General features: G+C 53.6%; 1 protein-coding gene across 11 annotated transcripts in view; it reads right to left on the bottom strand.

Moving 5' to 3' along the window:
- Positions 1-14,667: 14,667 nt before the first annotated feature.
- The window catches only part of ARID1B (AT-rich interaction domain 1B), a 376,686-nt gene continuing 367,489 nt past the window's right edge, over positions 14,668-23,864 (bottom strand). For 9 of the 11 annotated variants that reach the window (XM_036223077.1, XM_036223066.1, XM_036223086.1 and 6 more), the window contains 3 exons: positions 22,323-23,106; positions 20,219-20,349; positions 14,668-17,771 (listed from right to left, as the gene is read on the bottom strand). In XM_036223077.1, coding sequence (XP_036078970.1) covers positions 16,056-17,771; positions 20,219-20,349; positions 22,323-23,106 — 2,631 coding nt within the window. In that variant the 3' untranslated portion in view covers positions 14,668-16,055. The remainder of the gene's footprint in view (positions 17,772-20,218; positions 20,350-22,322; positions 23,107-23,864) is intronic. The other 2 variants (XM_036223067.1, XM_036223074.1) reach the window with 1 other exon arrangement.

The raw sequence follows: 23,864 nt of genomic DNA, 5'->3' as shown, positions 1-23,864 counted from the left end.
TGGGTTTGTCCCCCCCAGGGCCAACCTCGGAGCCAAGCCCCTCCCCCTTTCCCAGGCTTGTTGAGTCCCCTACGGGAAGCTGAGGCGGAACGTGCCAGACACTCACTGCTCCCGGCCCCTCAGAGTCAGCGGTGGTCCCGTGACGTGGGTCAGCCACCGCTGCACGATGGCCATCTGCTGCCGATAGGTCCCCCTCCACGACAACAGAAACGCGGCCGAGAACCCTCGGCCTCGCCTTCTCCTCCCTCTCTGGGTGCGTGAAGGGCAGAGCCCCGGCTGTGTAGGGCGACAGGATGGCCGGCCGGGTCCTCCGGGACCTCGCTGAGTTGGGAAACCCACCCTGCTCCAGACGGAAACCTCTGTGGGGAGAACGGGCCCGACCCTGGGGTGGGGGGGGAGGGAAGAGGGGCCCCCTGGGGCCGATGGCCCGGCCTGCACGCTCACCATGCCTCCCACGTACCTGTGTCCAGCCCGAAAACTGGACCCTCACCCGGGGGTGTTTCAAAGTGGGAATGTGTGCAGGCCCCGGAGGGCTGGGAGAAGCGAGGGACCCCCCGGGCCCCGAGCCCAGGCGCTCAGACCCCACTCGGGGTGCGGACACCGCCCTGAGGGACGAAACACAGAGGGAGGCCCCGCTCCCCTCCGCCCCACGCGCTAAGGGCTGCGAACGCACAGGCGGGGCCGCGGGCCGCGGGAGAAGCCTGGGCAGGCCACCCTGCTGAGGACGAGACCCTCGCCACCTGCCCGGGACGGGACGCTCCAGCTCCGGTGGGGAGAGGGACGGCTCCTGCCTCGTGTTTCGGGAAAATCACTGTGTGTACAAACGGTTTCCACAGCCAGCGCCTCCAGAGGGGCCTGGAGGAAGCAGCAGCTACAGATGAAAACCCCGAGTCCGTAAACCTGTCCTGGGCAGACCTCTGCCCTCCGCCCTCCGCCCTCTGCCCTCTGCCCAAGACCTTGCCCTGGAGCCCACGGCTGGCCCAGGTGTGCAGAAGCTCCTTGGAGGACTGCTGCCCGCCCCTCTGTGACACTCTCGGCCTTGCCAGCCTCATCCTGGCCACTGCCAGAGCCCCGGGGCCCCACCGGACGGCCCCTCACGCCTACCCCCAGATTGCCTCGACCTCCGCCCAGGAAGTCCTGCCTTGTCGTTGGACTCCTCTCGAATGCCACAGGCTCTTTTGGTCCTATCAACCACAAGCAGACTCCCCATTTTACTCCTGTGGTCCCTCTAAAGCCACGGCCTTCCCTACCTCAGGGCTCTCCTGCAGGGCGCCCCTGGGCCCGGCCCCCACTTTCCCCGTGGTGGTGTCCTCTGGCTCTGGCTCGGCTTACGTCACCTCCTCAGAGAAGCCCTCCCTGATCACTCTGTGTCACCCGCCTCACTAGGTGCCCTGAGGGCAGCATCCAAGTTGGTTTGTTCCCACGTTCTACACGGCTCCTGGTTCACAGCCATCATCACCCGTCTGCTCACCTACCTGCCCATCGTATATAGTATGAAATACACGTAACATGCATGCTATAAATATGTACATAATAAATAACCGACTCGCTCCTTCCTTAAACTCCCAGCTCACTTGGCTCGTTAGTCTCTCATCGTATTTTGTCGTGATTACAAGTATTTAACCATCCTGTTCCTTACTGGACACACCCCTGCTGGGCCAGGAGCTGACTTTCTGCTTTCCGGGTGCTCAGTCACACCCTGCGGACCTGGCCTGACACTGGGCGCCCTTGTGGGTCCCCGGTCCTGAGTCACAGGCTCCGGGAGAGAGACGTAAACCGCTGAGCTCCTGCCATTTCCAGGCACTGAGCAGAGAACACCACAAACGCTCTCTCGTCAAACCCCAAGCCCAGACACGTCTGAGGCCCCACTCACAAACGAGAACGCTGGGTGAGGGCATGAAGTCTCCAGGTCTTTCTGACCAAAGCCCCGCCCCCTCCCCAACCGACCACATGGCACACTGGAAAGCTGGGTTTTCTTGAATTCCAAAGATTCTGAAACAGAAACAGAGCTCTGAAACATCACAGAGTCCCAGGAGCTGACAATCCCGAAGCTTCATAGTAATGTGTGTGTGAAGTTACCTGTCCCTCCGAAAGAGCTGCCTGGCCCTTCCCGGGCCCCTGGCTCTCCCTGCCGCCCCCCCTCCCCCCACTATCACAGAAAGAGCAGCTTCTTCCCACCGTCTGAAACCTGGGAGCTGCCCCTCGGTGTCTAGAAGGGACATTTTGTCTGCTCAGAGGCACCCAACTTCGCATCCGGTGTTCAGGAGGCTCCTCTGGGGACCCAGGAGGCCAGGGCTGGGCTGCGGAGGGACCCGGGCCTGGGGAGTGGCCTGGCAGTGAGGGCCTAGGTGATCCACAGGTGGCACTGTGAGCCCCGACGACGCTGGGGATTCCCAAGGGGCTCCACCCCCATCTTCCGCTGCAAACAGCATAAAGCTATGGGCTCTGGGCCAGTGACCGCACTGCGGGAGTGTCCGGACTTTTCTCTTTCAGCAACTGCCACCCGCTCCTCCTGCCTGCAGCCTTGGCTGCACCCGTCACCCAGGCCTGAGAGCCCGCTACCTTAGTCGGCAGACCAGCGAGTGTGCACACGTGTGCACGTGTGTGTGTGGAGGGGGCGGGGAGCGAGTGTGTTAGGGCGGGTTAACTGTCCGGTTCCCGGGCTGTGTTCTTCTGTTGGCCCTGGAGTGTCGTTTGCAAAGGCAGTGTGGTGACTTCTCCCACGCCCGTGAGAACCCCTAAGCGAGGGGGCTGTGACCCCAGGCCCCTCAGAGGCCCACGAGACGGCCACTGTGGGGAAATTCTCCCTGAAGAAAGCCCATTCCAAGAATGGGACCCCGGCCTCCGCGGGCCAGCGTCTCAGGGCCCACGAGGCCCGACACTGCCCGGCAGACGGTGCATCGGGGCTCCACCCACAGCTGCCTGAAGCGAGTGACACGCTGGGCAGTCCGTGGGGGGCAGCGTCTGAGAAACGGAGAGAGGGGAGTGGTGTGACTCGCGGGGCTGGAACTCACGTTTGTTGAAGAAAAATACGAAGTAAAAGCCCCAGATAAAAGCCGGCAGCCCTGTTAGGGGTGGAAGCCGCCGGCGTTTCGAAGGGCACGCCTCCAGCTCACATTCTCCACGCGGGTCCGTGTGCACACGTGCGCGTGTCTGAGAGGGATGTCGTCGACCTGCAGCCTACTTGTCTGCATTTACAGCTGCATCGAAGTCCATCGTGTGGTCATGTCATTGCTCCCCCGGCCAATAAGTCCGGGAGGCTGGCCCCGTGAAGGCTTCCTGTGGCCGTTGGAAGGGCCGGCCCCAGGATGCTGGTGTGTGACCAGAGACCTTAGCTGACCTTCTCCTGGGGAGGGACCGGCCCCCACCCACATCTGGGAGCCTGATGATCAGAGTGGCGTGATTAAGAAAGTGTGAAATCCGAGTCAGGCAGACATTTGAAATTCAAGTTTCCCTGGAATCGTGCTAATGAGTCGAGAGACCTGGGCAGGCTGCTGATGGGGGAGGGTGACCAGAGCGAGATCTGAGCTCTTTGGAAGCACCTTTGGGGTTAAGAGGTCATTTAGTCCAAGCATTCATGTTGCAGGTAAAGAAACTTGAGGTCAAAGGCACAAAACTAAGGGAGGGTGAAGAGGAAGGAAAAAAATTACAAAAAGTTTAAAAAAAATACAGATTCAATTTTTATAAAAGATTCATATCCTGGTGGAAAACCTGACAAAGGATACACATAGAAATTTTCCAAAAGACAAAATATAGAGGAGTCAAAAACATCTTAAAAATGTTTAAGCTTGCTGACAAAAAAATCAAAATGGAGCAGGAAAGATCTTTTTTTTGGTCCATCACATTGGGAAAGAAGATGCTCGGTGTCGACCGGGTTCAAGGAGCCGGACTCTCTTGTCCACCCACGTCGGGACTTTCAATGATGCGATGTCCTCGGAGTGAGCGTGGCCTTATGTCCAAGTAGCTTTGAATATAGTCATCCCTTTTGACACATTGTTTCCATAGGAATTCACCCCAATGAATTAATTAGAGATGGTCACGAAGATTTATCTTTCTAGAATGTTCACTGGAGCATTTTTTACCATGGTGAAAATTTGGAAAAGACATAAATGTCCAATAATAGGGGATCAATTAAATAAATGGAGCCCTAGGCAGCCACTAAGGTTCAAATTCTAGAAAAATTAATGACACGAAGAGGCTCATGATACGATACATTCTAAAATTTGCTTATAAAATTGAACGCTTCATTAAAGTGGATATTTCTGGGTGCCTGAATTATAGGTAATTTTTATTTTCAATATTTATCTCCGAAATTCCTATAATGGACACATTTTTAACTGCTCGTTATAAGAGGGACACAGAAGGGAGGTTGGGTTATGGAGGGCGGGTGCAGGGAGTAAAGGAAAGAAGTATTTGTGAGATTCTTTGCTCACTGCCACTCCCCGCTGGCCAGTAGCAAAAGGGTCAGGGGCTTGGTCGGAGCTGTCCTTCATGGCCCCCAAACCCTGCAGCGCCTGGCACTGGTTCAGCAGCCCTGAGCCCTGGACCCAGGAGTTCAGCCTGTGGGGGCCCCCGCAGGACAAGACAATGGCGTCGAAGGCCAAGGGGAGCCTGCAGGCCCATTCGCGATGGGTTCGAGTAATAAGGGGTCAACCGAATGGATTCTGGTTGGTTTCTGGCACTCAGTTGCCTCTGCCGCATTTCCGCACTTCTCATTCTGGGGACATTCTGAAGTTTTATGTTCCCAATGTCCCAAATCCCTGTCCCCTCCTCTGACCTGGGAGAGGTAAGTAGGAAGTACTTCCCACGTCTGTCCTCCCCTGAGGTGGAGTGAGACCGGCCCTCCCTTTGGGACACCGGCGGGCCAGTTTTGTGTCTTGGGGTCTCCCCACCAGTCTGCTCTGTGGAGCAGGGGTGTGTGGGTTCATCAGGCACGAGGTGGGAGGGATGGAAGAGAGGATGGGGAGCCCCGTGATGGCTTCGGACACCCCAGATATGCACTGAACCCCTCTGACACGTCGGCCAAAGCCTGAGTGACCAGGAGCTGGCCGCCCCTCTCCGAGCAGGTTGTGGTGACCGCCAGGAAGGCCACATGCTGGGAGGTGGCACTGGCCAGTGGAAACGGGCCGCGGAAAGGGCGTGCTTGCGTGAGGGCGCACACGGGCAGCCCGGGCCCTGGCGGAAGCTGGCACCTCTGTTTGGCCCCATTTGCTGCCTCAGAGGTGGGCGAAGACCCCACCGGAAAGAGTTAGCGAAGGAAGCCGGAACCAAAGTCCCCCTCAATCTAAATCATGCCAAACACGAGAGGAAACAAGCACATCCGCCCGTCAGAAGTAAGTTCCTCAGAGGAAATCCTCTGGGGTTGGTTAGGGGACAAAATGCATGCACGCGACAAAATGCATGCACGCGGCAAGACATCACGACCGAACGAACATCAGTGGCCACGGTGCCAGCCCTGCTCCGAAGGCCTGGGAGCGCGCGGAACGGGCCAGCTCTGGAGACATACATTGTTCCCCGCGGTGAAGAATAAGGCTGAGCGCTGGGAGAGCTGGCCAAGGGACAGGGCCGGGAGGGGAGAGGAAGCTCCTGGGGGAGGGGGAGGGGACGTGGTGGCCGTGGTGGCCGCTGAGGGCCCGGAGCTGCCAGGCACCGGAGGAAGCAGCCCGGCCCGCCCCCCAGTGCCCGGGAGGGGAGCCCCCTCCACGGGCTTCTGCCCATTTCCAGAGGTGTTCGCCTGAAGCCTGGCTCCAGCACAATTCCTAAGAAAGTTCCAGCGGAAGGCCCCCGATTGCCCTCTGGAAGGCTAATTAGTCCCTGACCTAGAGCATCTGTGGGGCCTGCGGGACAGGGAGCCGGCAGCCCGCTCGAGCAGGGGAGGCCGCGTCAGGCTGACGTCCAATGGCTTTCTGAAGGTTGCTCTGCGTTTGATTGACAGATGCCATATGTCCCCAGCGCTCAGGGCTTTGCCTCGCCTCTGACACAGGCCGCTCTCCGCTCCGATTTCATACATTCGATGTGATCGGCCAGTATTCTCCCCCCACGCAGGATCACCGCCCCCTTGCTCCCCTGCTGACCGCAGCCAAGTTCCCGAGCTTCCGCCGAGGGCCGCCAGGCGGGACCCGTCGCCCCTCCAAGGCACTGCTCCGAGCCAGGGACCAAAGGCCAGGCAGGTAACAGCTGGATCAGGGCTCCGGGGGTCCCAAGGAATCCGCAGACTCAGGCGGCTGAAGGCCTGGATGGGACACTTGCCTCTGCCTTGAATAGCCATTTGGTCGGGGGGAGATGCTGGGCTCCAGGCTCAGGCCCCCGATCCCTGGGGGCCGCCCGCCGCCGCAACCTGCAGACCTGCCGCTGCACCCTCCCCTCCCGAGCGGGTGCCCGGGGCCCAGGGAGCCTTGCTCGAGTCCTCCCCCTGGACTCGCTGCCCTTTCCTCCTCCTCCCCCCGTCGGAGCTGACCACCGCCCCTGTGACCGCCTCGCTGTCGCCTCCTCCATCCTCCTCCTCAGCCTCGCCGACCGACCTTGTCTCCAGCCAATTCTGGAAACTTCTGATTGCTTTGATCAGTCTTCCCTCAGGGAGGCACACGGAAATCGCATATCTCATTTCCCCACTTAGCTCCGTGGGCTGGCGAGGCCCGGCCGGGGGTAGGGGGACAGAGCTGCTCCTGGAGGGTAATTGTGGGGGGGTGGGGGGGACCAGGAAAATTAGGAGCCAGCACGGCTGTCGGGGAACACCAGCGACAGGCCAGCGGTGCGCGCGATGACGGCCCGCAGGCCTGCTTCACTCAGCCGCGGCCAGCATCCTCGCCCTCGCCCGACTCTCCAGCACCTGCTCGTCTCTGCGCGCCCTTCAGACGACGGCTCCGCTCGCTGTCGCCGAGGCAGAGTCCTTCTGCTCCTTAGGACCCGCGCCCCATGTCTTCCCCGAACAACTCGCTTTCCCCCTCATTAGGGAACCCCGTTTTTTTCTGTTGTCGGTGTACTCTGCACCTACCTTGACCCCGAACCCCATCCGGGGGCACCCGGAGCCCCACCACCACGCCCTCCGCCCTCCCAGTGACGCGCCAGAGCCCTCAGAAGCCTCGGCGTGCGGAGCCGTCCGAAACATCGGCAGAGGAAGAACTCCTTCTGGCCCCACTACCTTGTGGCACGACGTGACCCCTCACCGTCCACCGCCATCTGCTGAACCTCGCGAGCACGTGGTCGGCGACAACCCCAGGATCTCCGAGGACGGCGTCACGGAGGAGCTTACGGCATTCGCAGTCTGCTCCACCTCCCCGGCAGGTGTGCCCGCTGGCCGGTGTCCCTCAGCCGCCGGGCCTCGGCGAGGTCCCGGCAGGACGAGCTGGGTGGGGCCCGGCCCCGGGGCGCGGCCGGTGGCTTCCCAGCTGGCACCCTGCTGTGGTCCCTGCCCATTTTCTGAGCCTAGTGTCCTTTCTCTTCATTCTGCGAGCCGCTCGACGTCCTTCTAACAAACCGTGTTTCTTGAATTAACCGACGTTGGTCTCTGTTGCCGGCAACCGAGGGCCCCGACTGGGACTGCAGCTCCGCTCCGGGCGGCCGGAGTGCCTGGCCGGCCGGGGGAGGACTCGGGACCCAGGGCAGGGGACCCGAGACCTGGGCATCCCGCGGCCGCCCTTAGCCCCTCCCTTGTCCCAGAGTCACTGCTGGGGGTTTTCTGCTGGTCGGGCATCGTCCCATGTCTGGCCTTTCCGGTCACTGCCGACTCACGCGTCACGGACGCCGATGGGATCCTCCTTCCTGCACAGAGGTTGCACCTGTCACCGCCTCCCGGGTATCGGTGTCACTCTCAGGCCCGCTGGGGCCTGATCAGGAGCTGCTCATGTCTCGCTGCATCACCGTGGCCCCGGGGAGCCCTCTGGGAGAGGGGGACAGCTGGCTTCCTCAGGAGGGACGCTGGCCCGGCCACCTCGTCCCCGCCGACCGCTCCAGTGCCGTCTTCGGAGCCCCACCTGCTCCCCACTCAGGCCATTTCAAAACCCGTGGCTGAACCGCTCTGGATCTGGGTCCCAGGACACCCGGGGAGCTTTCTAACGCCGTCCGCTGTCTCCGCTGCGGGCCCCCCGAGCGGGGCCAGCCCCTCTGCTGGGCCCCGTGCCCGCATCTCTGCCACACGCATCACACGGACAAGCCTTTCCCGCCGGCGTGCGCGGCCCCGTGGGGCACGCGACGGTCGTCGTCGCGTGAGAAAGCGCGGTGGCGTCGCACGCGCCCGTGTCGTGCGGGAGGGCGGTGCACACGCCCGGGACCGCGGGCGCCCCGCTGGGCTGCGGCGGAGCCCCCCACAGCCTGCCGGCCCGGCGGGCGGACGGAGCCGGTCCGAGGCAGCACCTGCCGGGCCTGCGCCCCTGTGGCCGGCGCGGGGCGGGTCGTGCCCGCCGCTGGCCCTTGCTGGGGAGGCAGGGTCCGGGGCTCCCGGTCCCGGGGGGCGGGGGGCCGGGGAGTGGTGGAACCCCCCACAGGGCTCCCCACGCTTCGGCGGCATATGCGCTTCCGAGAAAACAGGCACCCCACCCCCGCCTCCACCGGGACCCCGGGCTGAGCGCCGCGCGGCGCGTCCTCCAGAAACGAGACTCCGGGGGCTGAAAACCATGACGGCGGGGGACGAGCCTGGCGCTGGAACGAGGGCCCTGGAAGGCGGGGTCCGTGGAAGGCGGGGTCCCTGGGAGGCGGGGTCCCTGGAAGGCGGGGTCCCTGGAAGGCGGGGCCCGGGCGGCGGGAGAGACGCAGGTTCCGACCAAGACTCGACTGCTCAGCACTCTGAGTCCCGAAACTGACACCAAATTTAATTTTCGAAAACTAGGCCCACCACGATGAAAGCCCGCTCACTGACAAAAGCTGATCTTTCCCCCCAGAAGCACTCCGATCGCCCCTTACGCACCGAAGCAGGCGTCGAACGGCGAATGTGGGGAGAGGGGGCGCCCGTAGAAGTCGGCTGGGGGAGCCCCTCGCCCTAGGCTCCCCTCCCGACCCCGAACTCCTCTCCCGACCCGCACGGGGCCTGCCCCCCGGGGCCTTCTCCCGTCGGAGGGGCCCTGGCCCCACGCTCACGCCGCTCGGGGGACAAGACACGGAACCCCCGAAACAAGCACCGCGCTTTGGGCGAATGTTTCCCGCGCCGGAAGCGCACGCGTCTGAAACGTGGGCGACGCGTCATTTCCCCTCCCTGCAGGGACGAAGGGACTCCCCAGGAGACCAGTATTTTTCAAGCAATGATCTACACTTGAGAACCTGGTGTCCTCCCCGTGTGTCCCTCGTCACTTCCATTCCTCAGGTGTCTTCTTTTGAGTCACAGTGGGTGACGAAAGGCGAAACGGGAAAGATGGTCAAAGTAACCCCTTCATTGTTGCCTGGCGGAGGCACCGAGGTCACGTATCGGTAGACTAAGGGGTCCCCCACGCCAGCACAGCTTCCGAGAGACCCCAGGGAACTCCGGGCTCAAGGCCACACTGACTCCTACGGGACAGGCCCGCCCCCTGGGTGACTCTGAATTTCACTTTTAAAAGCTAGCTGGGGTTTGGTTAATCTAATTTCTCGTAAAGTGCAGTTGGCCTTTGAACAACGCCAGGGTTAGGGGTGCTGACCCCCACCCCCCCAAAAAAACCCTGCATAACTTCTGACTGCCCCAAACTTTAAGCTGTCCCTGGTATCTGAGGGGGCTTGGTTCCAGGACACCCACCCCGGTACCCAAAACCCGCAGGTGCCCGAGTCCCCGGTACAAAATGGCGCACATCAACACACAGTTGGCCCTCGACACCTGTGGGCTCCGGGCCATGATGGGAAACAGCACAGGTGTTTGCGGAGAGCAATCCCCGAAGGCGTGACCTGCACAGCTCGCACCTGGGCCGTCCGAGGGTCGGCTGCATCGTCCATGAAAGCTCGTGGGCCCCACGGCATGGTTTAAAGAAGTTCACGTTCCAACAGTCTCATGGTGTATGTGAGGGTCCTGGAGGGCAGGAAGCCTGTGCCATCCCCTGGGGATCTCTGTCCTTGGCAGAGTGTCTGTGTCTAGCAGGGATGCCACCGTGAGTTGCTCCCAGGTCACACGACCCTCGGGCGTGAGAATGAGGGTGATTCCTGGGGGCTGGGGCGCTGGGCCTCGCGACATGGCCGCTTACCTCAGGGAGCAGGTGACGCCGTGCGTGACTCAACACAGTGCTGCTCTCGAGGAGGATGACGCTGAAGCAGGAGCGAGACTCGGGTCGGAGGCGAGGGCAGGGCGTGCCCGCTGTCCTGACTGGGGCGTCGGTTTGGTCTGCGTTCCTTTTCATCGAGGCACAGACATAAAGTAGGCACAGGACATTGTTCCGGTGATGCGGTTTCATGGAAGACCCCCTTGCGCCCCGACCCCCCGCTCAGTGGCCAACGCATCACGACTTCTGCTCTGAAAGTCCCCGTCTCTGGATTTCCCGTGAAGCTGTGAACAGTTCTCAGGCAGACACGTTCTTGGAAAGGGGAGGTCTGTTTGGTTCCAACTCCTTTTGTGCGTCGGCCTCTGCCTCTGTGTTGTAATGTTCTATACCAAGGCTTCTAGGAAGAATACCTATGAAAGTCTTTCATGTGCAAGAAAAAAAAAAAAACATTCCCATGTAATCGCCACTTACTGGAAACAGGGTTATAGACGCTGCCGGTTCTTCCCTGAAGGACCACTTCTGTTTGAACATCTCCAGGGAGCTGAATCCAAGGTTTAGGGTCCTTCAGCCTTTGGGAAACCCTCCAGTTTGTACAACATCTTGGGCCAGCCACATGCCACGCGTATGCAGAAGATGAAAGCTCAGGCTTTATGTACCTGACCTTACGCCTACGTGGAAATGACCAACATCCTGCATGCCGCCTCCACAGCCCCCAGAAACACGGCCCGTCTCCAGCCAGGTGTGAGGACTGAAGTCCTTTTGCTCCGGGGAAGCTCTCTGCTGTGTGCATCAGATGAAAAGAAGTAGCAAATGGAACACTGTGATTGGCCACCTGCCATATCTGACCCCTGAAAAGTGTTGTTAATCACTTTTTTTTTCTTTTAGAAGGGCAGAATGGGGCAAGTTTACTGCATGACTATATTCCAGAGATGCTCCCCTAGGCCTGCAAAAATTAAAAGGTGAGGTCTTCCCCCACCTCTGGTGGGCCTACATCCAAAACTGACATTCAACAGAGAAATTATGCAGAATCATGCTTGCGACTACACACAAGCGAGCAATAGACTAAGCCTTGATGGATTTACTGGAAAACCCAACAAAAAAGTTACACAAACTGTGTGACCAGTTATGAGAATAAGATATTCTCTTAGGCCAGATTTAAAAATTTCAAGAAATACACTTTAGGACAATCAGCAAAGTCTACATGTATATGTGTGTTTAGGCTTAATACACGATGATCACTGAGGTTACGAGGACTTGTAGAACTACTTAATCCTCACCAACCCTGAGGTGGGCGGTCCTCCCCCATTACAGGCGAGGAAACTGAGGCTCACAGAGAGAAGGTTCCACATCTTCAGCAAGGACATCGATTTCAGCGTAAGGGGTGAGCACACTGCTGGCCAGCAAAGGACATGGATGTTGGGGAGTCAGGCACGACCTCAGACTAATGCAGCTTATTTCCCAAAGCTCTGTAGCTCGTTTATAGGATTTTAAAAAAAGTGGTTCTGCAGTTAACTAAGTCAGCATATGCTTGGGATAAGCAGGCTTCTTTTCGGCGGGATTTCTGTCTTTAATATGATAATATAGGTTACAGATGTCCAAGAGAACACATAAGGCATTTTCTTTTTGAGAGCTCTTCTGTTTTTTTTACAATACACTTTGGAAAAAAACTGGGGTAAAACTTCGAGTCCCTGAAATCAAATTCAGGAAGAGGAAAAATGAGTCTCATAATTTGGGGACACATCTGACAGTTTTCCTCCAACGTCCCCTCCGGGTTTAGTAGACTTACATTCCACAGTGAATCAACTTGGATACCGACTCTGGCTTCTGAGAGGACCGTGTGACTCGATCATCACCAAGCAAGAGCAGGACTGGAAACCAGCGGGTAGGATGAAACTCAGTGACTGGCGCTGGGCATGGGCACGTGATGGCTTGTGGGTGTTAAGAGCAAAACAGCCCTAGAATAAGGTCTTCTCGCACAAGGTCAATCACTTCCCGCGTTTCCAGGGGCTTACCATGCAACTGGGGTCACTGGGGCCCGGCCCGGGTCCTTGTTTTTCCATCCGCTTCAGAACCCACAAGCACGCTCACTTGACGATGAGCAGCAAGGAACCAGATGCTTGAGTCACATTTCAGAGCAAGACGGGACGCGGAGACGGTTCACCCCAGCACGTTTTGCAGAGCTCACGGCGAGCTCCTGGGTCAGGCTGCAGCGCACACCGCACCCAGATTCAGAGCCACCACCGCTAGAGCCTTGCCGTCAGTCACCAAAATGGACTAGGTGTTCTCGACGCATAAACACTGTATTGGGAAGACTAATTTACTTCTACAATCATGTGACATGAAAGGCCGGCAAGTAATGGAAACAGGGTCCCTGGGGGTCTCTCAGAGCCGAGCACACAGCTTGGTACTTGGTAGAGTCTCTGCTGAATTAATGAGTAATGGGGCACGCTAGTAGGTTACAGACTCCCCACAAAAACATTTATTGGTGTTTTTAAAAGCTTGTCTATGAAGCTCTCTGAGTGAGGATGCTGCAGGGGATGGGGGTTAGGGGGAATGTGGGGGCCACAGCTCCCCAGATGAGGTGAGACAAGACTCAGCAAGAAGACATGGGTGGTTTGGCTTACTTGTAACACCTTTCCTGCAGGTGAACAGAGACCGGGAATTGGTACCTAAGGTTTGACGGGAAATGAAACATCTCCAACGGTTTCACCTGGATGGACTTCGGGGCAGGGGTAGCCACATTCTTTACCTTAGCGAGGTGGTTAATGGCTGACGTTGCATCATTGAGCTGTTCGCATTCCACTTTAAAAAATCATTTTCTATTATAATTAAAAAAAAAAGGCTTAACTAGTTTTTGAATAGGCCACGTTCTCCAGCAAAAACTGATTATCATTCTCAACCTCAAACAAAACATTTGAAGTTATTTCTGAGCACATGCCACCCAATGATCTCTTATGTGCCATTAAAAAAATTCACTCAAATACCAACAGATTCAACGTTATAGCACCATTCCAAAATACTAAACTTTCTTTGCACCTTTATTTTTATCTTTTTTTTTTTTTTTGTACACATTTAAAGTATGGGCATCTTGAAAATTCCTGAAAAGCCTCATAGGAAAAAAAAAAACAACTAATTTTTAAACAAAGCAATAACGCAGTTTGTAGGCAGGATGATCTCAGGCGGGCTGTAAGTTCTTCATGGGCTTCGTTCTGTCGCCTTGACGCTTGGTTGAGCATGTAGAGAGGACGCTGGAGTCTTCCTGGATTATTCTAGAGATGACACTGCATGTCGGAATGCAAACACATGCTCAATGGCCAGCTCGAGGCAGGCATTGATCACACTCGACCATGACAACAACAGTTTCCTGTAACGGTTTTACTCTTTTGACAAATGAATTGGGATATTAGATAACTTCAAAGTTTGTATACATCTTTTATTCATACTCGGTAAGAGAGAAATTATAGAGTAATATTGAAATTCCCTCTTACACATCTCCATATTTGAAGCTTGGAGCACTATTATCTGTTCTTAGTACGCAGATGTATTTCAAGTAGAATTATAGATGGGTTTTTAATTCAACATGTATTTGGCTGCATTGTTACATAAGACTAAGTAAGTAATGTGGGAGTGGACAGACGATGAAGCTGCTCGCAGAAAAAAATGTTTTTCTCGTGACGCTACAGAGTCACGCTCCACACTCTGATTGCAACTGTGTGCTCTTGTCTAGCTCTTCCACGTATTACCAGGAGTGGCGTGGACCCGGTGACAGGTCTGGCAGAGGACCTGCAGTCTGCGCAGGCTGTGCCCGGGAGGGTGGTGTACAGAGGTAGAAACAGGAGGGTGTCCACTAACAGCTTAATTCTGCAGCAGTTTCAAAGAAAGTGATTGTTACACGATAACAGTCAATGACCCAGGAAGAAAAAGTTTAAATTAGAAATGACTAGTTATTAAAAAGCTACTGTGCACCAGGTAGGAAGGAATATGAGAATATTAATATGCCCTGAAATAGAAATAATCACTTTGCACTATGTACACCACATACAATATAACATATTCTCTTGAACATTGCACAATATAAATATTATACACGGTGGAGTAAACTAAATGGAAAGTAACTTTGAGGCACACAGAAGAAACATGGAATAGACTGAACTCTGAGTAGAACGGGGACGGGGCTCGTAAAGGCAGGTCTCATGCTGGCAGGTCAGTGAGCTCCTGCGGTCTCAGCTCACGAGCGAGCAGCCACCTCCCGTGTGGACTGAAAATCCTCATAGCTCAGTGTGGCTGGAGTTGACTGCCTGCTCCCATCGACCAATTAGCTATATAGTTTTAGAAAATCAAACTGCTCCCTTCTCTAAAGCAGGTAACCCCTAAGGGTCCCTCCCGACTCAGGATTTTGTAATTTTGTAACGAGTGATTACACAGCTGTATTTCCCCTGTATCTTGTAAGTAACTTGTTACTATGAAACCACTTGAAAAAAAAAAAAACTAGAACAGTATTCAAGAACACCCATCACAGTGCTTAACAAGATTTAATGTACATTTATTCTTAACATGTGGAACATATAAAGATTTTATACTGAATAAATGATATTCATTAAGCCAGAGGAAAAGGAGGAATTTACATCAAGTTTTTTCTTTTTTTTTTTTAAACTACATTATCTTGAAATACAAATGTGGATTCTCATCACTGAAAAATCTCTGAAGTTGTGTTTCTTCCTTTTAGCTGTATTTTATTTTATTTTATTTTTTTGTCTGTTCTGATAACCATTTTCTGAATCAATCCATATGCAACCATTTCCACACCTTGATTCATGAAGCAAATTGTGATCAGCTGCTCTCCCGAAATAGAGCATGACTTTATACATACAGAAACTTGTACATTACCCTCTTTTTTTTGTTTTTGTTTTTTATATTTTTTCTTTTTTTCTTTTTTTTTGGAGATATGGCCCTAATGAAAAAATATATAAAATAAAAATAAAAAATTATTTAAAATCTACCATCACTTCGTAGTTACCACATCATGAAAAAGAAACTAAAAACTTTGTACTAAAAAAAAAAAAAAAAAAAAGAAAAGAGAAAATGAGGGTATGTTTAATGTACAACTTCTATATACATCACAGCCCACAGGCAGTAAAAAAAATATTTAAAAAATGATTAAAGGAATTGTGAAGAACTGTCGTGTGGAAGGTCAGAAGACGGACAGCAGACATGACGGTCGTGGTGAGGAAGCAACTTCCGTTGATCGTTGTCAGGTATGTATTTTTAATCTTAACTTAAAAAAAAGAAATCGTTTGTGCTCCTAGCCTAATGTAACCATTTTCCTGTGGAGAAACCAGTATCGTTTCAGTTTTGACTACTGACTGACATACCTCCTGGAGCCCCTACTCTTACATGTCTAGAAGTTTCTATTGCACAGAGCTTTGGGCGATGGGATACAGTTTTTATTTCATTATCTGAAGAAGAACACACCTAGGAAATTGATAATTTTTCACCTTTTTGCCTCAGTGAAGTGAAATTTTCCCATCTTAGCATCTTTTGCCTCAACTTTTTCTTTAGTCAATTTGCTTCCCCCAAAATGCAATAATACAACATGGAAAAGAACATTAAAAAGAAAATCTATGAAAAACGAAAAGTGACCTTTGAATGCACTAGACAGCAACTTTGGTTAAAAAAAAAAAAAACCCAAATAGATGTACTTATACACACAGACAGCAAATATTAATTTCATAAGTGTTCGAATTAATCATTTCTTTAATTCCCAATTGGTAAATAGTGAACGGGGCAGAGGAGCAAAGATTTTCTTTTCCTTCTTCCTACGCTGGATAAACGAGAACAGAAAACAGCCAGTTACACGGGAGCCGCTCGTCTTCACTCACACATGCTGCCTTCTCACTGATGTCATAACTGCCCGATCTGAAACAGTACGTCACAGATGACAGAGGCGACCAGAGAGTTCAGGACGGCTGACAGCGAGATATCCAGCAATCGACCCTCGTGCAGAAGGAACTCCGAGCGGTTCTCGTCCACCCTGGCCATGGCCAGCAGCGCCTTGGCCGCCCTGCACATCATGTCCACGCTGGGCGGTTCTAGGGGCGGGGGCTGCATGTGCATGAGGGTATGCTGGCTCTGCTGATACTGGGCCATCGTGACCCCGTCCTCCAGGAAGCTTATCAAGTTTCCGATGCTTCCTTTCTGCACGGCGATTGCCCTTGCTGCCAGCGTGTCCCCTTGGGCAAGGTTCGATAAAAGCGCCATGGACATTTCTCGACAGACTGGGTTTTTGCGATCCCCAACGTACCTAACTAACGTAGCATAGAATTTCTCCTGACGGCTAAACGGAGGCGTGGCCAAGATCAGGTCCACATTGCTGTCCTGGATGCTGAGCTTACACAGGGCCTCCAGCACAAGTCTCTGAGGAGACAGGACAGAGTTGGGTCCCACGGTTGGAAAGGGGTCTTGTGCCTCCGCAGACGGGCACACCATCCAGTGCAGCAAGCCATCCAGAATGGGCAGGCAGATGCTTTCCGTGTACGCGGACAAGTCTAGCTGCCCAGAGATGTTGGCCAAGGTGACCAACGTGTTATCCCGCAGGACCTCCAGGCAGTCCCACCACCACTCGTCCTTGCTGCAGGCGACCCCTTTGTCCTCGTCTTCCTCCTTCTCGTAGGTCTGCGGTGCCCGTTTCCTCTCCGGATGCTCGTGGTGGAGGAGGATCAGCTTCCCCAGGATCAGCACCAGGCCTGGATGTTTGGACATCTCGGCGTCATTGCCAGGCACGAAAGACAGGCTGCGGACAATGTTCGACACGCAGATGCAGCGCTTGGCCAGTGAGTCCTGCCAGTGCGCCACGGTGCATAGCGGCGTCTCGTCCCGGCTCCGCGGCTCGTCCTCCAGCAGCTTGATGTTCCGGTGGCTCTTGGCCTGATGGATGCCGAAGGGGAACTTGCTGCTTTCGCTCTGGGCCCCCGGGGTCGCGTCCTCGGGCAGCGCCCCCGGCCGAGCGCACAGGACGTCGTCGATGGTCGCGATGATGCTTTTCTCCTGCGGCTCTTCCGCATCCGCCTTGCCCTCCTGCTCCTTCTTGCGCCCCGCGGGGCTCGCGGGCGGGGGGCGCCTGCGCGGGGGGATTTCCATCTTGCTCTCGAAGTGGGTCTGGATGTGCTCGGTGGTGTCCCCGCCGCCCAGCTGCCAGTGCAGAAGGCCGCTGTTGAACTCCTGGACACGACCCAGCTTGTCGGACCGGTCGACGACAAACAAGTTGTTCTTTTTGACGACCTTTATGGGCAGCTTGTCGAACTTGCTGGCTTGTCTGGGCTTCTCCCTCGGGTCTGCAGTGGCATCGGGCGGGGTCGAGGCCGAGCTGCCCTTCTCCTCCGTGCCCGCCTTCCCACCGTCTTCCTCCTCGTCCTCCTCCTCGTCCTCCTCCCCGTCCGTACACTCGGCATCTTCCTCCTCCTCCCCAGAATCGTCCGCCAGGCTCTCACCTTTCTTCGCTGCATTGTGACCAAGTGCTTTTTGGCTGGGGTCTCCCACTTCATATTCCGTAAGAATTCCAAAAATGTCAATCAGGCATTTTCTAAAGTACTCTACCAAAAGTTCGAGAAATCCAGACAACTAGAGAGAAAGAGGAGAACAAGAACAGGTACGATGTCATAACCCTGGATACGACGGCGAAGGGTAAGGACCCTGACCGCTAGTATCACGTTTTCAGGACTTTCGCATGGGCCAGAAAAGAGAAGCTGTGTACCAGTGAGAGCCCTCCTGCTGATCTTTCCATTATTAACTAAACCAACATCTACCATGTTTCTTATTTGCTGCTTACTTTCCTACACCATCAATATGAAAACTTACCTGTCATTTTCATATTTCTAAGATCATCGCTGAGGGAGTGCTTTGCTGTTCTCCACCTTTTGTCCTGACTTAGATACAATGCATTAATAGAAAAATGGGAATGTGAGTTTTATAGACTCGTTCACCCTAAGTCTGTTCTCTTCTACTATTTATCTGAGACTTTGCTTGCCTGAATTTTTACAGTTATTATTATTAAAGCTTTATGGTTATTTGTGTCTCAGGTGCCATAGGTCGCTCTAATTTACATTACCTATATATCTTTGGGAGAAGATAATTTCAGCAATGCAGTTGCTCATAAACATAGAAAATTAAAAACAAATCAATTTAGTCCCTGATAAATGGACTAGAATGTTTCATAGAATGCATTTTGCATTTCAGTTAGTCACAACTCTAGCTGAAAGACAAGAGCCGTGAGAACCAGTTTCGTTTCCTTTAAGCAAATGTTTATATCAAGAAAACCAACATACCATACCCCGTGATGAGCAACCCTCCCCCAACCCCACACCAGCACGTTTAGGGGTGATGACAAACTGGTAAGTAAAAGGATTCTTTAATGACAATGTTTTGGGAATCAGACATACTTTCATATCCTGATGTCAGTTTCCTGAGCTGGAAATAATTATTAAGGGGAAACCCAAGAAGCAACGGGAAGTACTTGCCTTCAGGGCACGCAGGCACAATTTTTCAAGTGAAGGTTTGAGTGTGTGCCCTTCCCGCCCCCCCCCAACTTTACTTTTTACTCAGGGCAAGGAAAAAGGGAAAGCTGCTAACGCAATTCTGGCTGTGAAAATGTGTGATCCACAGCGGTTCACCTAACATAAGGTAAGTTATTCTAGCCAAAGTGGCACGAATTTTTGTAATTCTTGTTTTCTGTTAAAACAGACTTCATGCCATGTTTATGACCTTATTAATATACTTCCTGTGGACTGAAAAACTGCCTTTCTGGGCTACAATAAAGACTTAAAAGAGGAAGCAGAAGACAGAAGATTTGGGTCCTATTTCAATAGAAGCAAGGAATTAGATGTTCGCCTCCTACCACCAAAAAAAAAAATAAAAAAAAAAAAAGGAAAAAAGCAGACAGTTGTTTATACACAGTAGGGAAAACATCTCCCGTTTTCGTTTCTAAGTATTTCATTAAAAGTCTATAGCCCAGGTGACACTTGGGCATGTTCCTAATCCTCGATCCCCCTTCTCTCTGCTAGCTTAGTCTGGAAGCTTTTCTAACCCTGGCCCTGAACAAGGGCGGGGCGTAAGCTCACTAAAAGTAGTAGGCTCCTAAATGACACCTTCGAAGTAACTGAGAGGCAGGGGCGGGAGGCTCTACACCAAGAGAGGAGTCTGATGATGAGCTTCATCACTTTCAGCTCAACGCGGGGTCCACGCAGAGTCTCTACGCTGTGTTCTCTGCTTGCACGTGCAGCGGCCCCATGAACGTCACGGGTTCGGACTGCGCAGGCGTGGGCTCACTCACACGCGGACGCTTCCGGCGAGCACCTGCGCGGTCCTGTGTCACATCGCGGCTGGGACTCTGCGGCCGCGGGGCGCCGTCCGTGCGTCGAGCTGCGCCATTTTACACAGGCGACTCGGCCGTCTGCGGATTTGGTACCCGCCAGGGATGCTGGACCCGACCCCCTGGATTCCGAGGGACAACTTAAGTCTTTTGGGAGTCAAAGGTGGATGCACGGTGGGGTTGGTGCCCCTAAACCTTACTGCGCTGTTTAAGGGTCAACTGTATGTTTCTCATAATGTAAAATTTCTTTTTCCTTTTACATTTCTTTTTAATGAAAAGATGTGAGGTCCCAACGCAGCCTGCTTCGTCACCAACACTGACCACAGACATCATTTTGTGTGACACTGAATGAACCCCCACTGGCCTGCTAACATCCATGCTAAACAGCGATTTAGTTTTACTACTATCACCCATTCCACACATACTCATGCACGTGCACACACGTGTGCGCACACATACACACATGTATGAGATCACTTTTTTTTTTATAAGAAATACAGCTATGTGTATATTTACACTAAAAAATTCTACTGAAACAAATTATCATTCTGGACTAAATCCTTGACAACCATACATCGACTGATGATGGTTTATAACAACTACAATGACGAAAAAGACAAGTGAGCTGTGAGCACTAAGCATTACACGAGTTAGTTATTTTCCTCTCACGCGATCCTCAGCGGGACTGGCGCCGGCTTACCTGGGAGAGATTGAACGTAGCGACGGTGCTGTCGTCATACAGAAGAATGTTAATGGTGTCCAAAGCCCAGGTGCTTTCGGCCAGAAGACCTGACTTCAGGGACATCATCACACGCCACGCCTCCGGAGTAACTAAATACAGGGGAAAGGGCGAGGACATAATTAATATTCATGCTATGCATGAAATGGAAAACAACAAAATAAGAGAAAAAGGAGTGTGAGTTAAATACTGATTTTAAACGCATGTTCTGAGGGCCCTCTAAACGCGGTTGTTTACAGGTTTTAGATGAGGTGACAGCTGTCCTACGAAACTGGCTGTTCAGGATCATTTCGCTTTGCTGGTTAAACTAGAAAGAGCCAGAGCTTCTGGGGGTGAGGGGGGGGGGGGCGGTTAAGCAACAAATGGTCCTTCCTCATCTCTGGTTTGCTTCTTTTACCCTCTAACAGAGCCTGTAATGATGCATCATCGGTTTGGATAACTGAGTCAAACCCAAAAATAGTACATGTCTTCTTGTCCCTGTTCCATTCATAAATGTCTCAAGGTGGCATCTTAAGAAGGCTGGTAAATATGCAGAATATAAGCAAAAAGTAATTCCCAAACAGCATCTCTCAGATAGTGTCTTGGTTTTCCCATGCTGTCCTCTTCTATTTCTGAGCTCCGGCCCTCAGAACATGCTGCTGACAAATACTAACTAGCAACTCTGGTGGCTCAGATCTTTCAAGAGCTTGGTCTGAGCCAGAGGATGGGAAATAGAAGGGCTGTACTTGGGTGTTCCCCATTCGTGTTAGTGAAGACGACAGAGTAATGAGATAAACTACGGCGGCGCCGGGAGGAGAGGCCCGCCCGGTGCCTGAGTCTCAGTGGACCCGTGCGGTCGGGACTCACCGCGGCAAAGCCGGCACTGATGCCAGAGGAAGTCTCATGTTGGGAGCGGAACGTGGGTTTCCCCTTTGTTTGAATTTCACCTACTTTTAAAATTTTCTAAGATAGGTACATAATACTTTTTAACAGAAAAGGCAAACTTTCTTTTTAAAATAATGAACATATAAACTTTCCTAGGCTAAACACAATAGTGGTATAGCACGTGCTAAGAAATTTTATAAGAATTTAGATATATTGATTTATTTAAACACATATGTACGCACACAAATACATGTGCATATTTTTACATCTATTTCCATCTATAAAATGGTGCTCGGTGTCTGCGTCTCTTTCTTACGTCCAGCACAGTCTCGATATAAAACTGTACTTTTCTCCCTCCTTTTTCGATATATCTCCCTCATGTCCAATGATTTAAACATCTTTAATATCTTTAATCTTTCTAATCACTGCAAATGATTTCACATCAAATGATTTTGAGATTTTTGAATTTTTTTTTATATAATCAAGATCAGTAATTCCCTTTGCTGTATTAGAAGTACTTCGGAAATAATGCAGAAACGCTGTACGTGCTCCCGGGGAGCCCATATATTTAATTAGTATGCAGAACACGCCCAATAGGATGAAGCCGCAGCATCGGTATTCAACTGAAATAGCTCCTTGGCCCTTATCTACGAGTGCTGTACGGTTACATCAACTCTGTAGGTCACACCGAATTCCATACATCATATCACGTATCTGTTTACATTTCACATTCAGGCTCTACTTTTTCCCAGGGAAGTGCACCGTCTGTAATGTCGCTACCAAAGTTACGTGCGGCTCGCCTTCCCATCTCCTCAGGCCACCTCGGGTCTCGTGAGCCTCGCAGCTATTCTGCTAAGCATGCGCTCCAGAGATCCCGCACTTGGCTGAGGTCAAATCTTTACGCCCAAAATGTAGCCCCCGGACACCGAGGATTCCCTGGGTGCTCCCTGGAGCTCTGCCTTCTCACGCGGGGACGCCCGCGTGTAAACTACCATTTAAACCCCTGCTCTTCGCTGGCACTGTTTCCTAATTCACATCGGTGGCTTCCGACTGCTGCTCCTTACACAACGCGCCTCGTGATGGCACGTAGTCACAAGAAGTGCACACCTTCCAGGTGAACGGGAACTACATCTATACTACAATTAAAATCCTGGACCACAGCTGGGCCTCGCGTCGGGAGCAAAGCCCCGGGAACACTTACCGATGTCTTTTGAGGTAATCTTTCGCCTTTGTTTCAGGACCGGCTGCGACGCTTCCACCGAGCCAGGCGGGAAGGTGATCTCCCTCCTGATGGGGGGTGGCTGGGGGGGCGGCCCAGCGACCTGGGACGTGGGGACCGCGGGCATGACCTTCTGCATCTTCATGGAGGGCAGGAAGGGAGACTTGCTGGGAGACATGCGGCTCTCCAGGGAGCGCTGGAAGGAGGCGGGGCTGGGCGCCCTGGAGATGTGGTTCGGCAGTGACGGCGGCGTCTGGTAGGAGGACTGAGGCGGGCGCGTGATGGGCTGCATGGAGCCTGAAGAGGACATGTAAGGCTGGCGCTGGCTGACGTGAGAAGGCCACTGGCTCTCGTGGTTCATCCTTTGATCAGGTACCATCATGTCATCCGCGCGGTTCAGGCCCGGGTAGGGGGGCGCCTGCGCGGGGCCGCCGGGGCCTTGCCTGTTCGCGTAGGGGTAAGGCATGTCGTTGCGCGCCGCCCACATGCTGTGCTGCGGCCCTTCGCTGGGGGGCGCCTGCACCGGGCCGCCCATCATGGGGGGCGGGATCCCGTGCGGCTGCGCCTGGCCGGGGCCCTGCAGCCTCTCCCTGCTGTAGGGGTACGCGTACTGGCCCTGCACGGGCCTCCTGTCGGGGCCGGAGTAGGAGCCTCCGTACTGGTTGTACAGCTCCTGCTGCTGGCTGCCATACTGCATGTTGTACATGTCGCCCTCGTGGCGCTTGGCTGGAGGCCCGTACATGCCGTCCATATGGCGTTTGTAATTCTGAAAGTCACAGAGAAACAAGCCACACTGATGTGCTTTTACGGGTATAATCACACACTTAAATCATGCAAAACAGTTATTATCTGGTGGATGTTCATTTCAAAGCGAATCTGGGAAGCTCCTTCAACAACTAAGGACCATCGGTTTATGTACCACAGTTTGGTTATTACATGATACGCGCCACGTGCTCCAAGAGGCCCGTCCCAAGTCTGTCTGCATGTGCTCGCAGCCTCCCCTTCTGGTCTTCTCCAGGGTTGGCGCAGCTCGGTGACGACCACACAGGCGGTGGCTACGGCCTGGAGCTGCACTGAGGGGTGCACCTCACAGGAACGGCCGGCCGGCAGGTTCCCGGAGCAAACAGGTTTCTTACACCTAACTGAACAGCAAAGCCCCGACAAGGGATCTGGCTCCTGGGCCTGGACCTGTGCTACCCTGACACCCGGCACGCTGTGGCCCGTGCCTGACGTCCAGCCTGTCCAGGTCGGACTCTCCTAGGACAGCCCCGCCGGTCCCGGCCTCTGAGGACAGAGCTGGGCACAGCCTCTGCTCAGGATGGGACTGCCTGAGGGGCGATGCTGGTGTGAGTCAGTGTTCTTCTCCTTTACTTGAAAACTATTTGAGATCAGTTGGTTTAATAACACAACTCACTGTCCACACATGCGCCAATTCAATTAAAGTTCAAAACCCCCTCTATTTCACAAAGGTCTCAGACCTGGAAGCCGTTTAGAAAGGGCGCCCCTGTGTCTGAGGCCGCAGTG

The sequence above is a fragment of the Rousettus aegyptiacus genome, unplaced genomic scaffold, assembly GCF_014176215.1.
Source record: "Rousettus aegyptiacus isolate mRouAeg1 unplaced genomic scaffold, mRouAeg1.p scaffold_m13_p_1, whole genome shotgun sequence".
Classification (NCBI taxonomy): Eukaryota; Metazoa; Chordata; class Mammalia; order Chiroptera; family Pteropodidae; genus Rousettus; species Rousettus aegyptiacus.
This window is presented reverse-complemented; position numbering and strand designations above follow the sequence as displayed.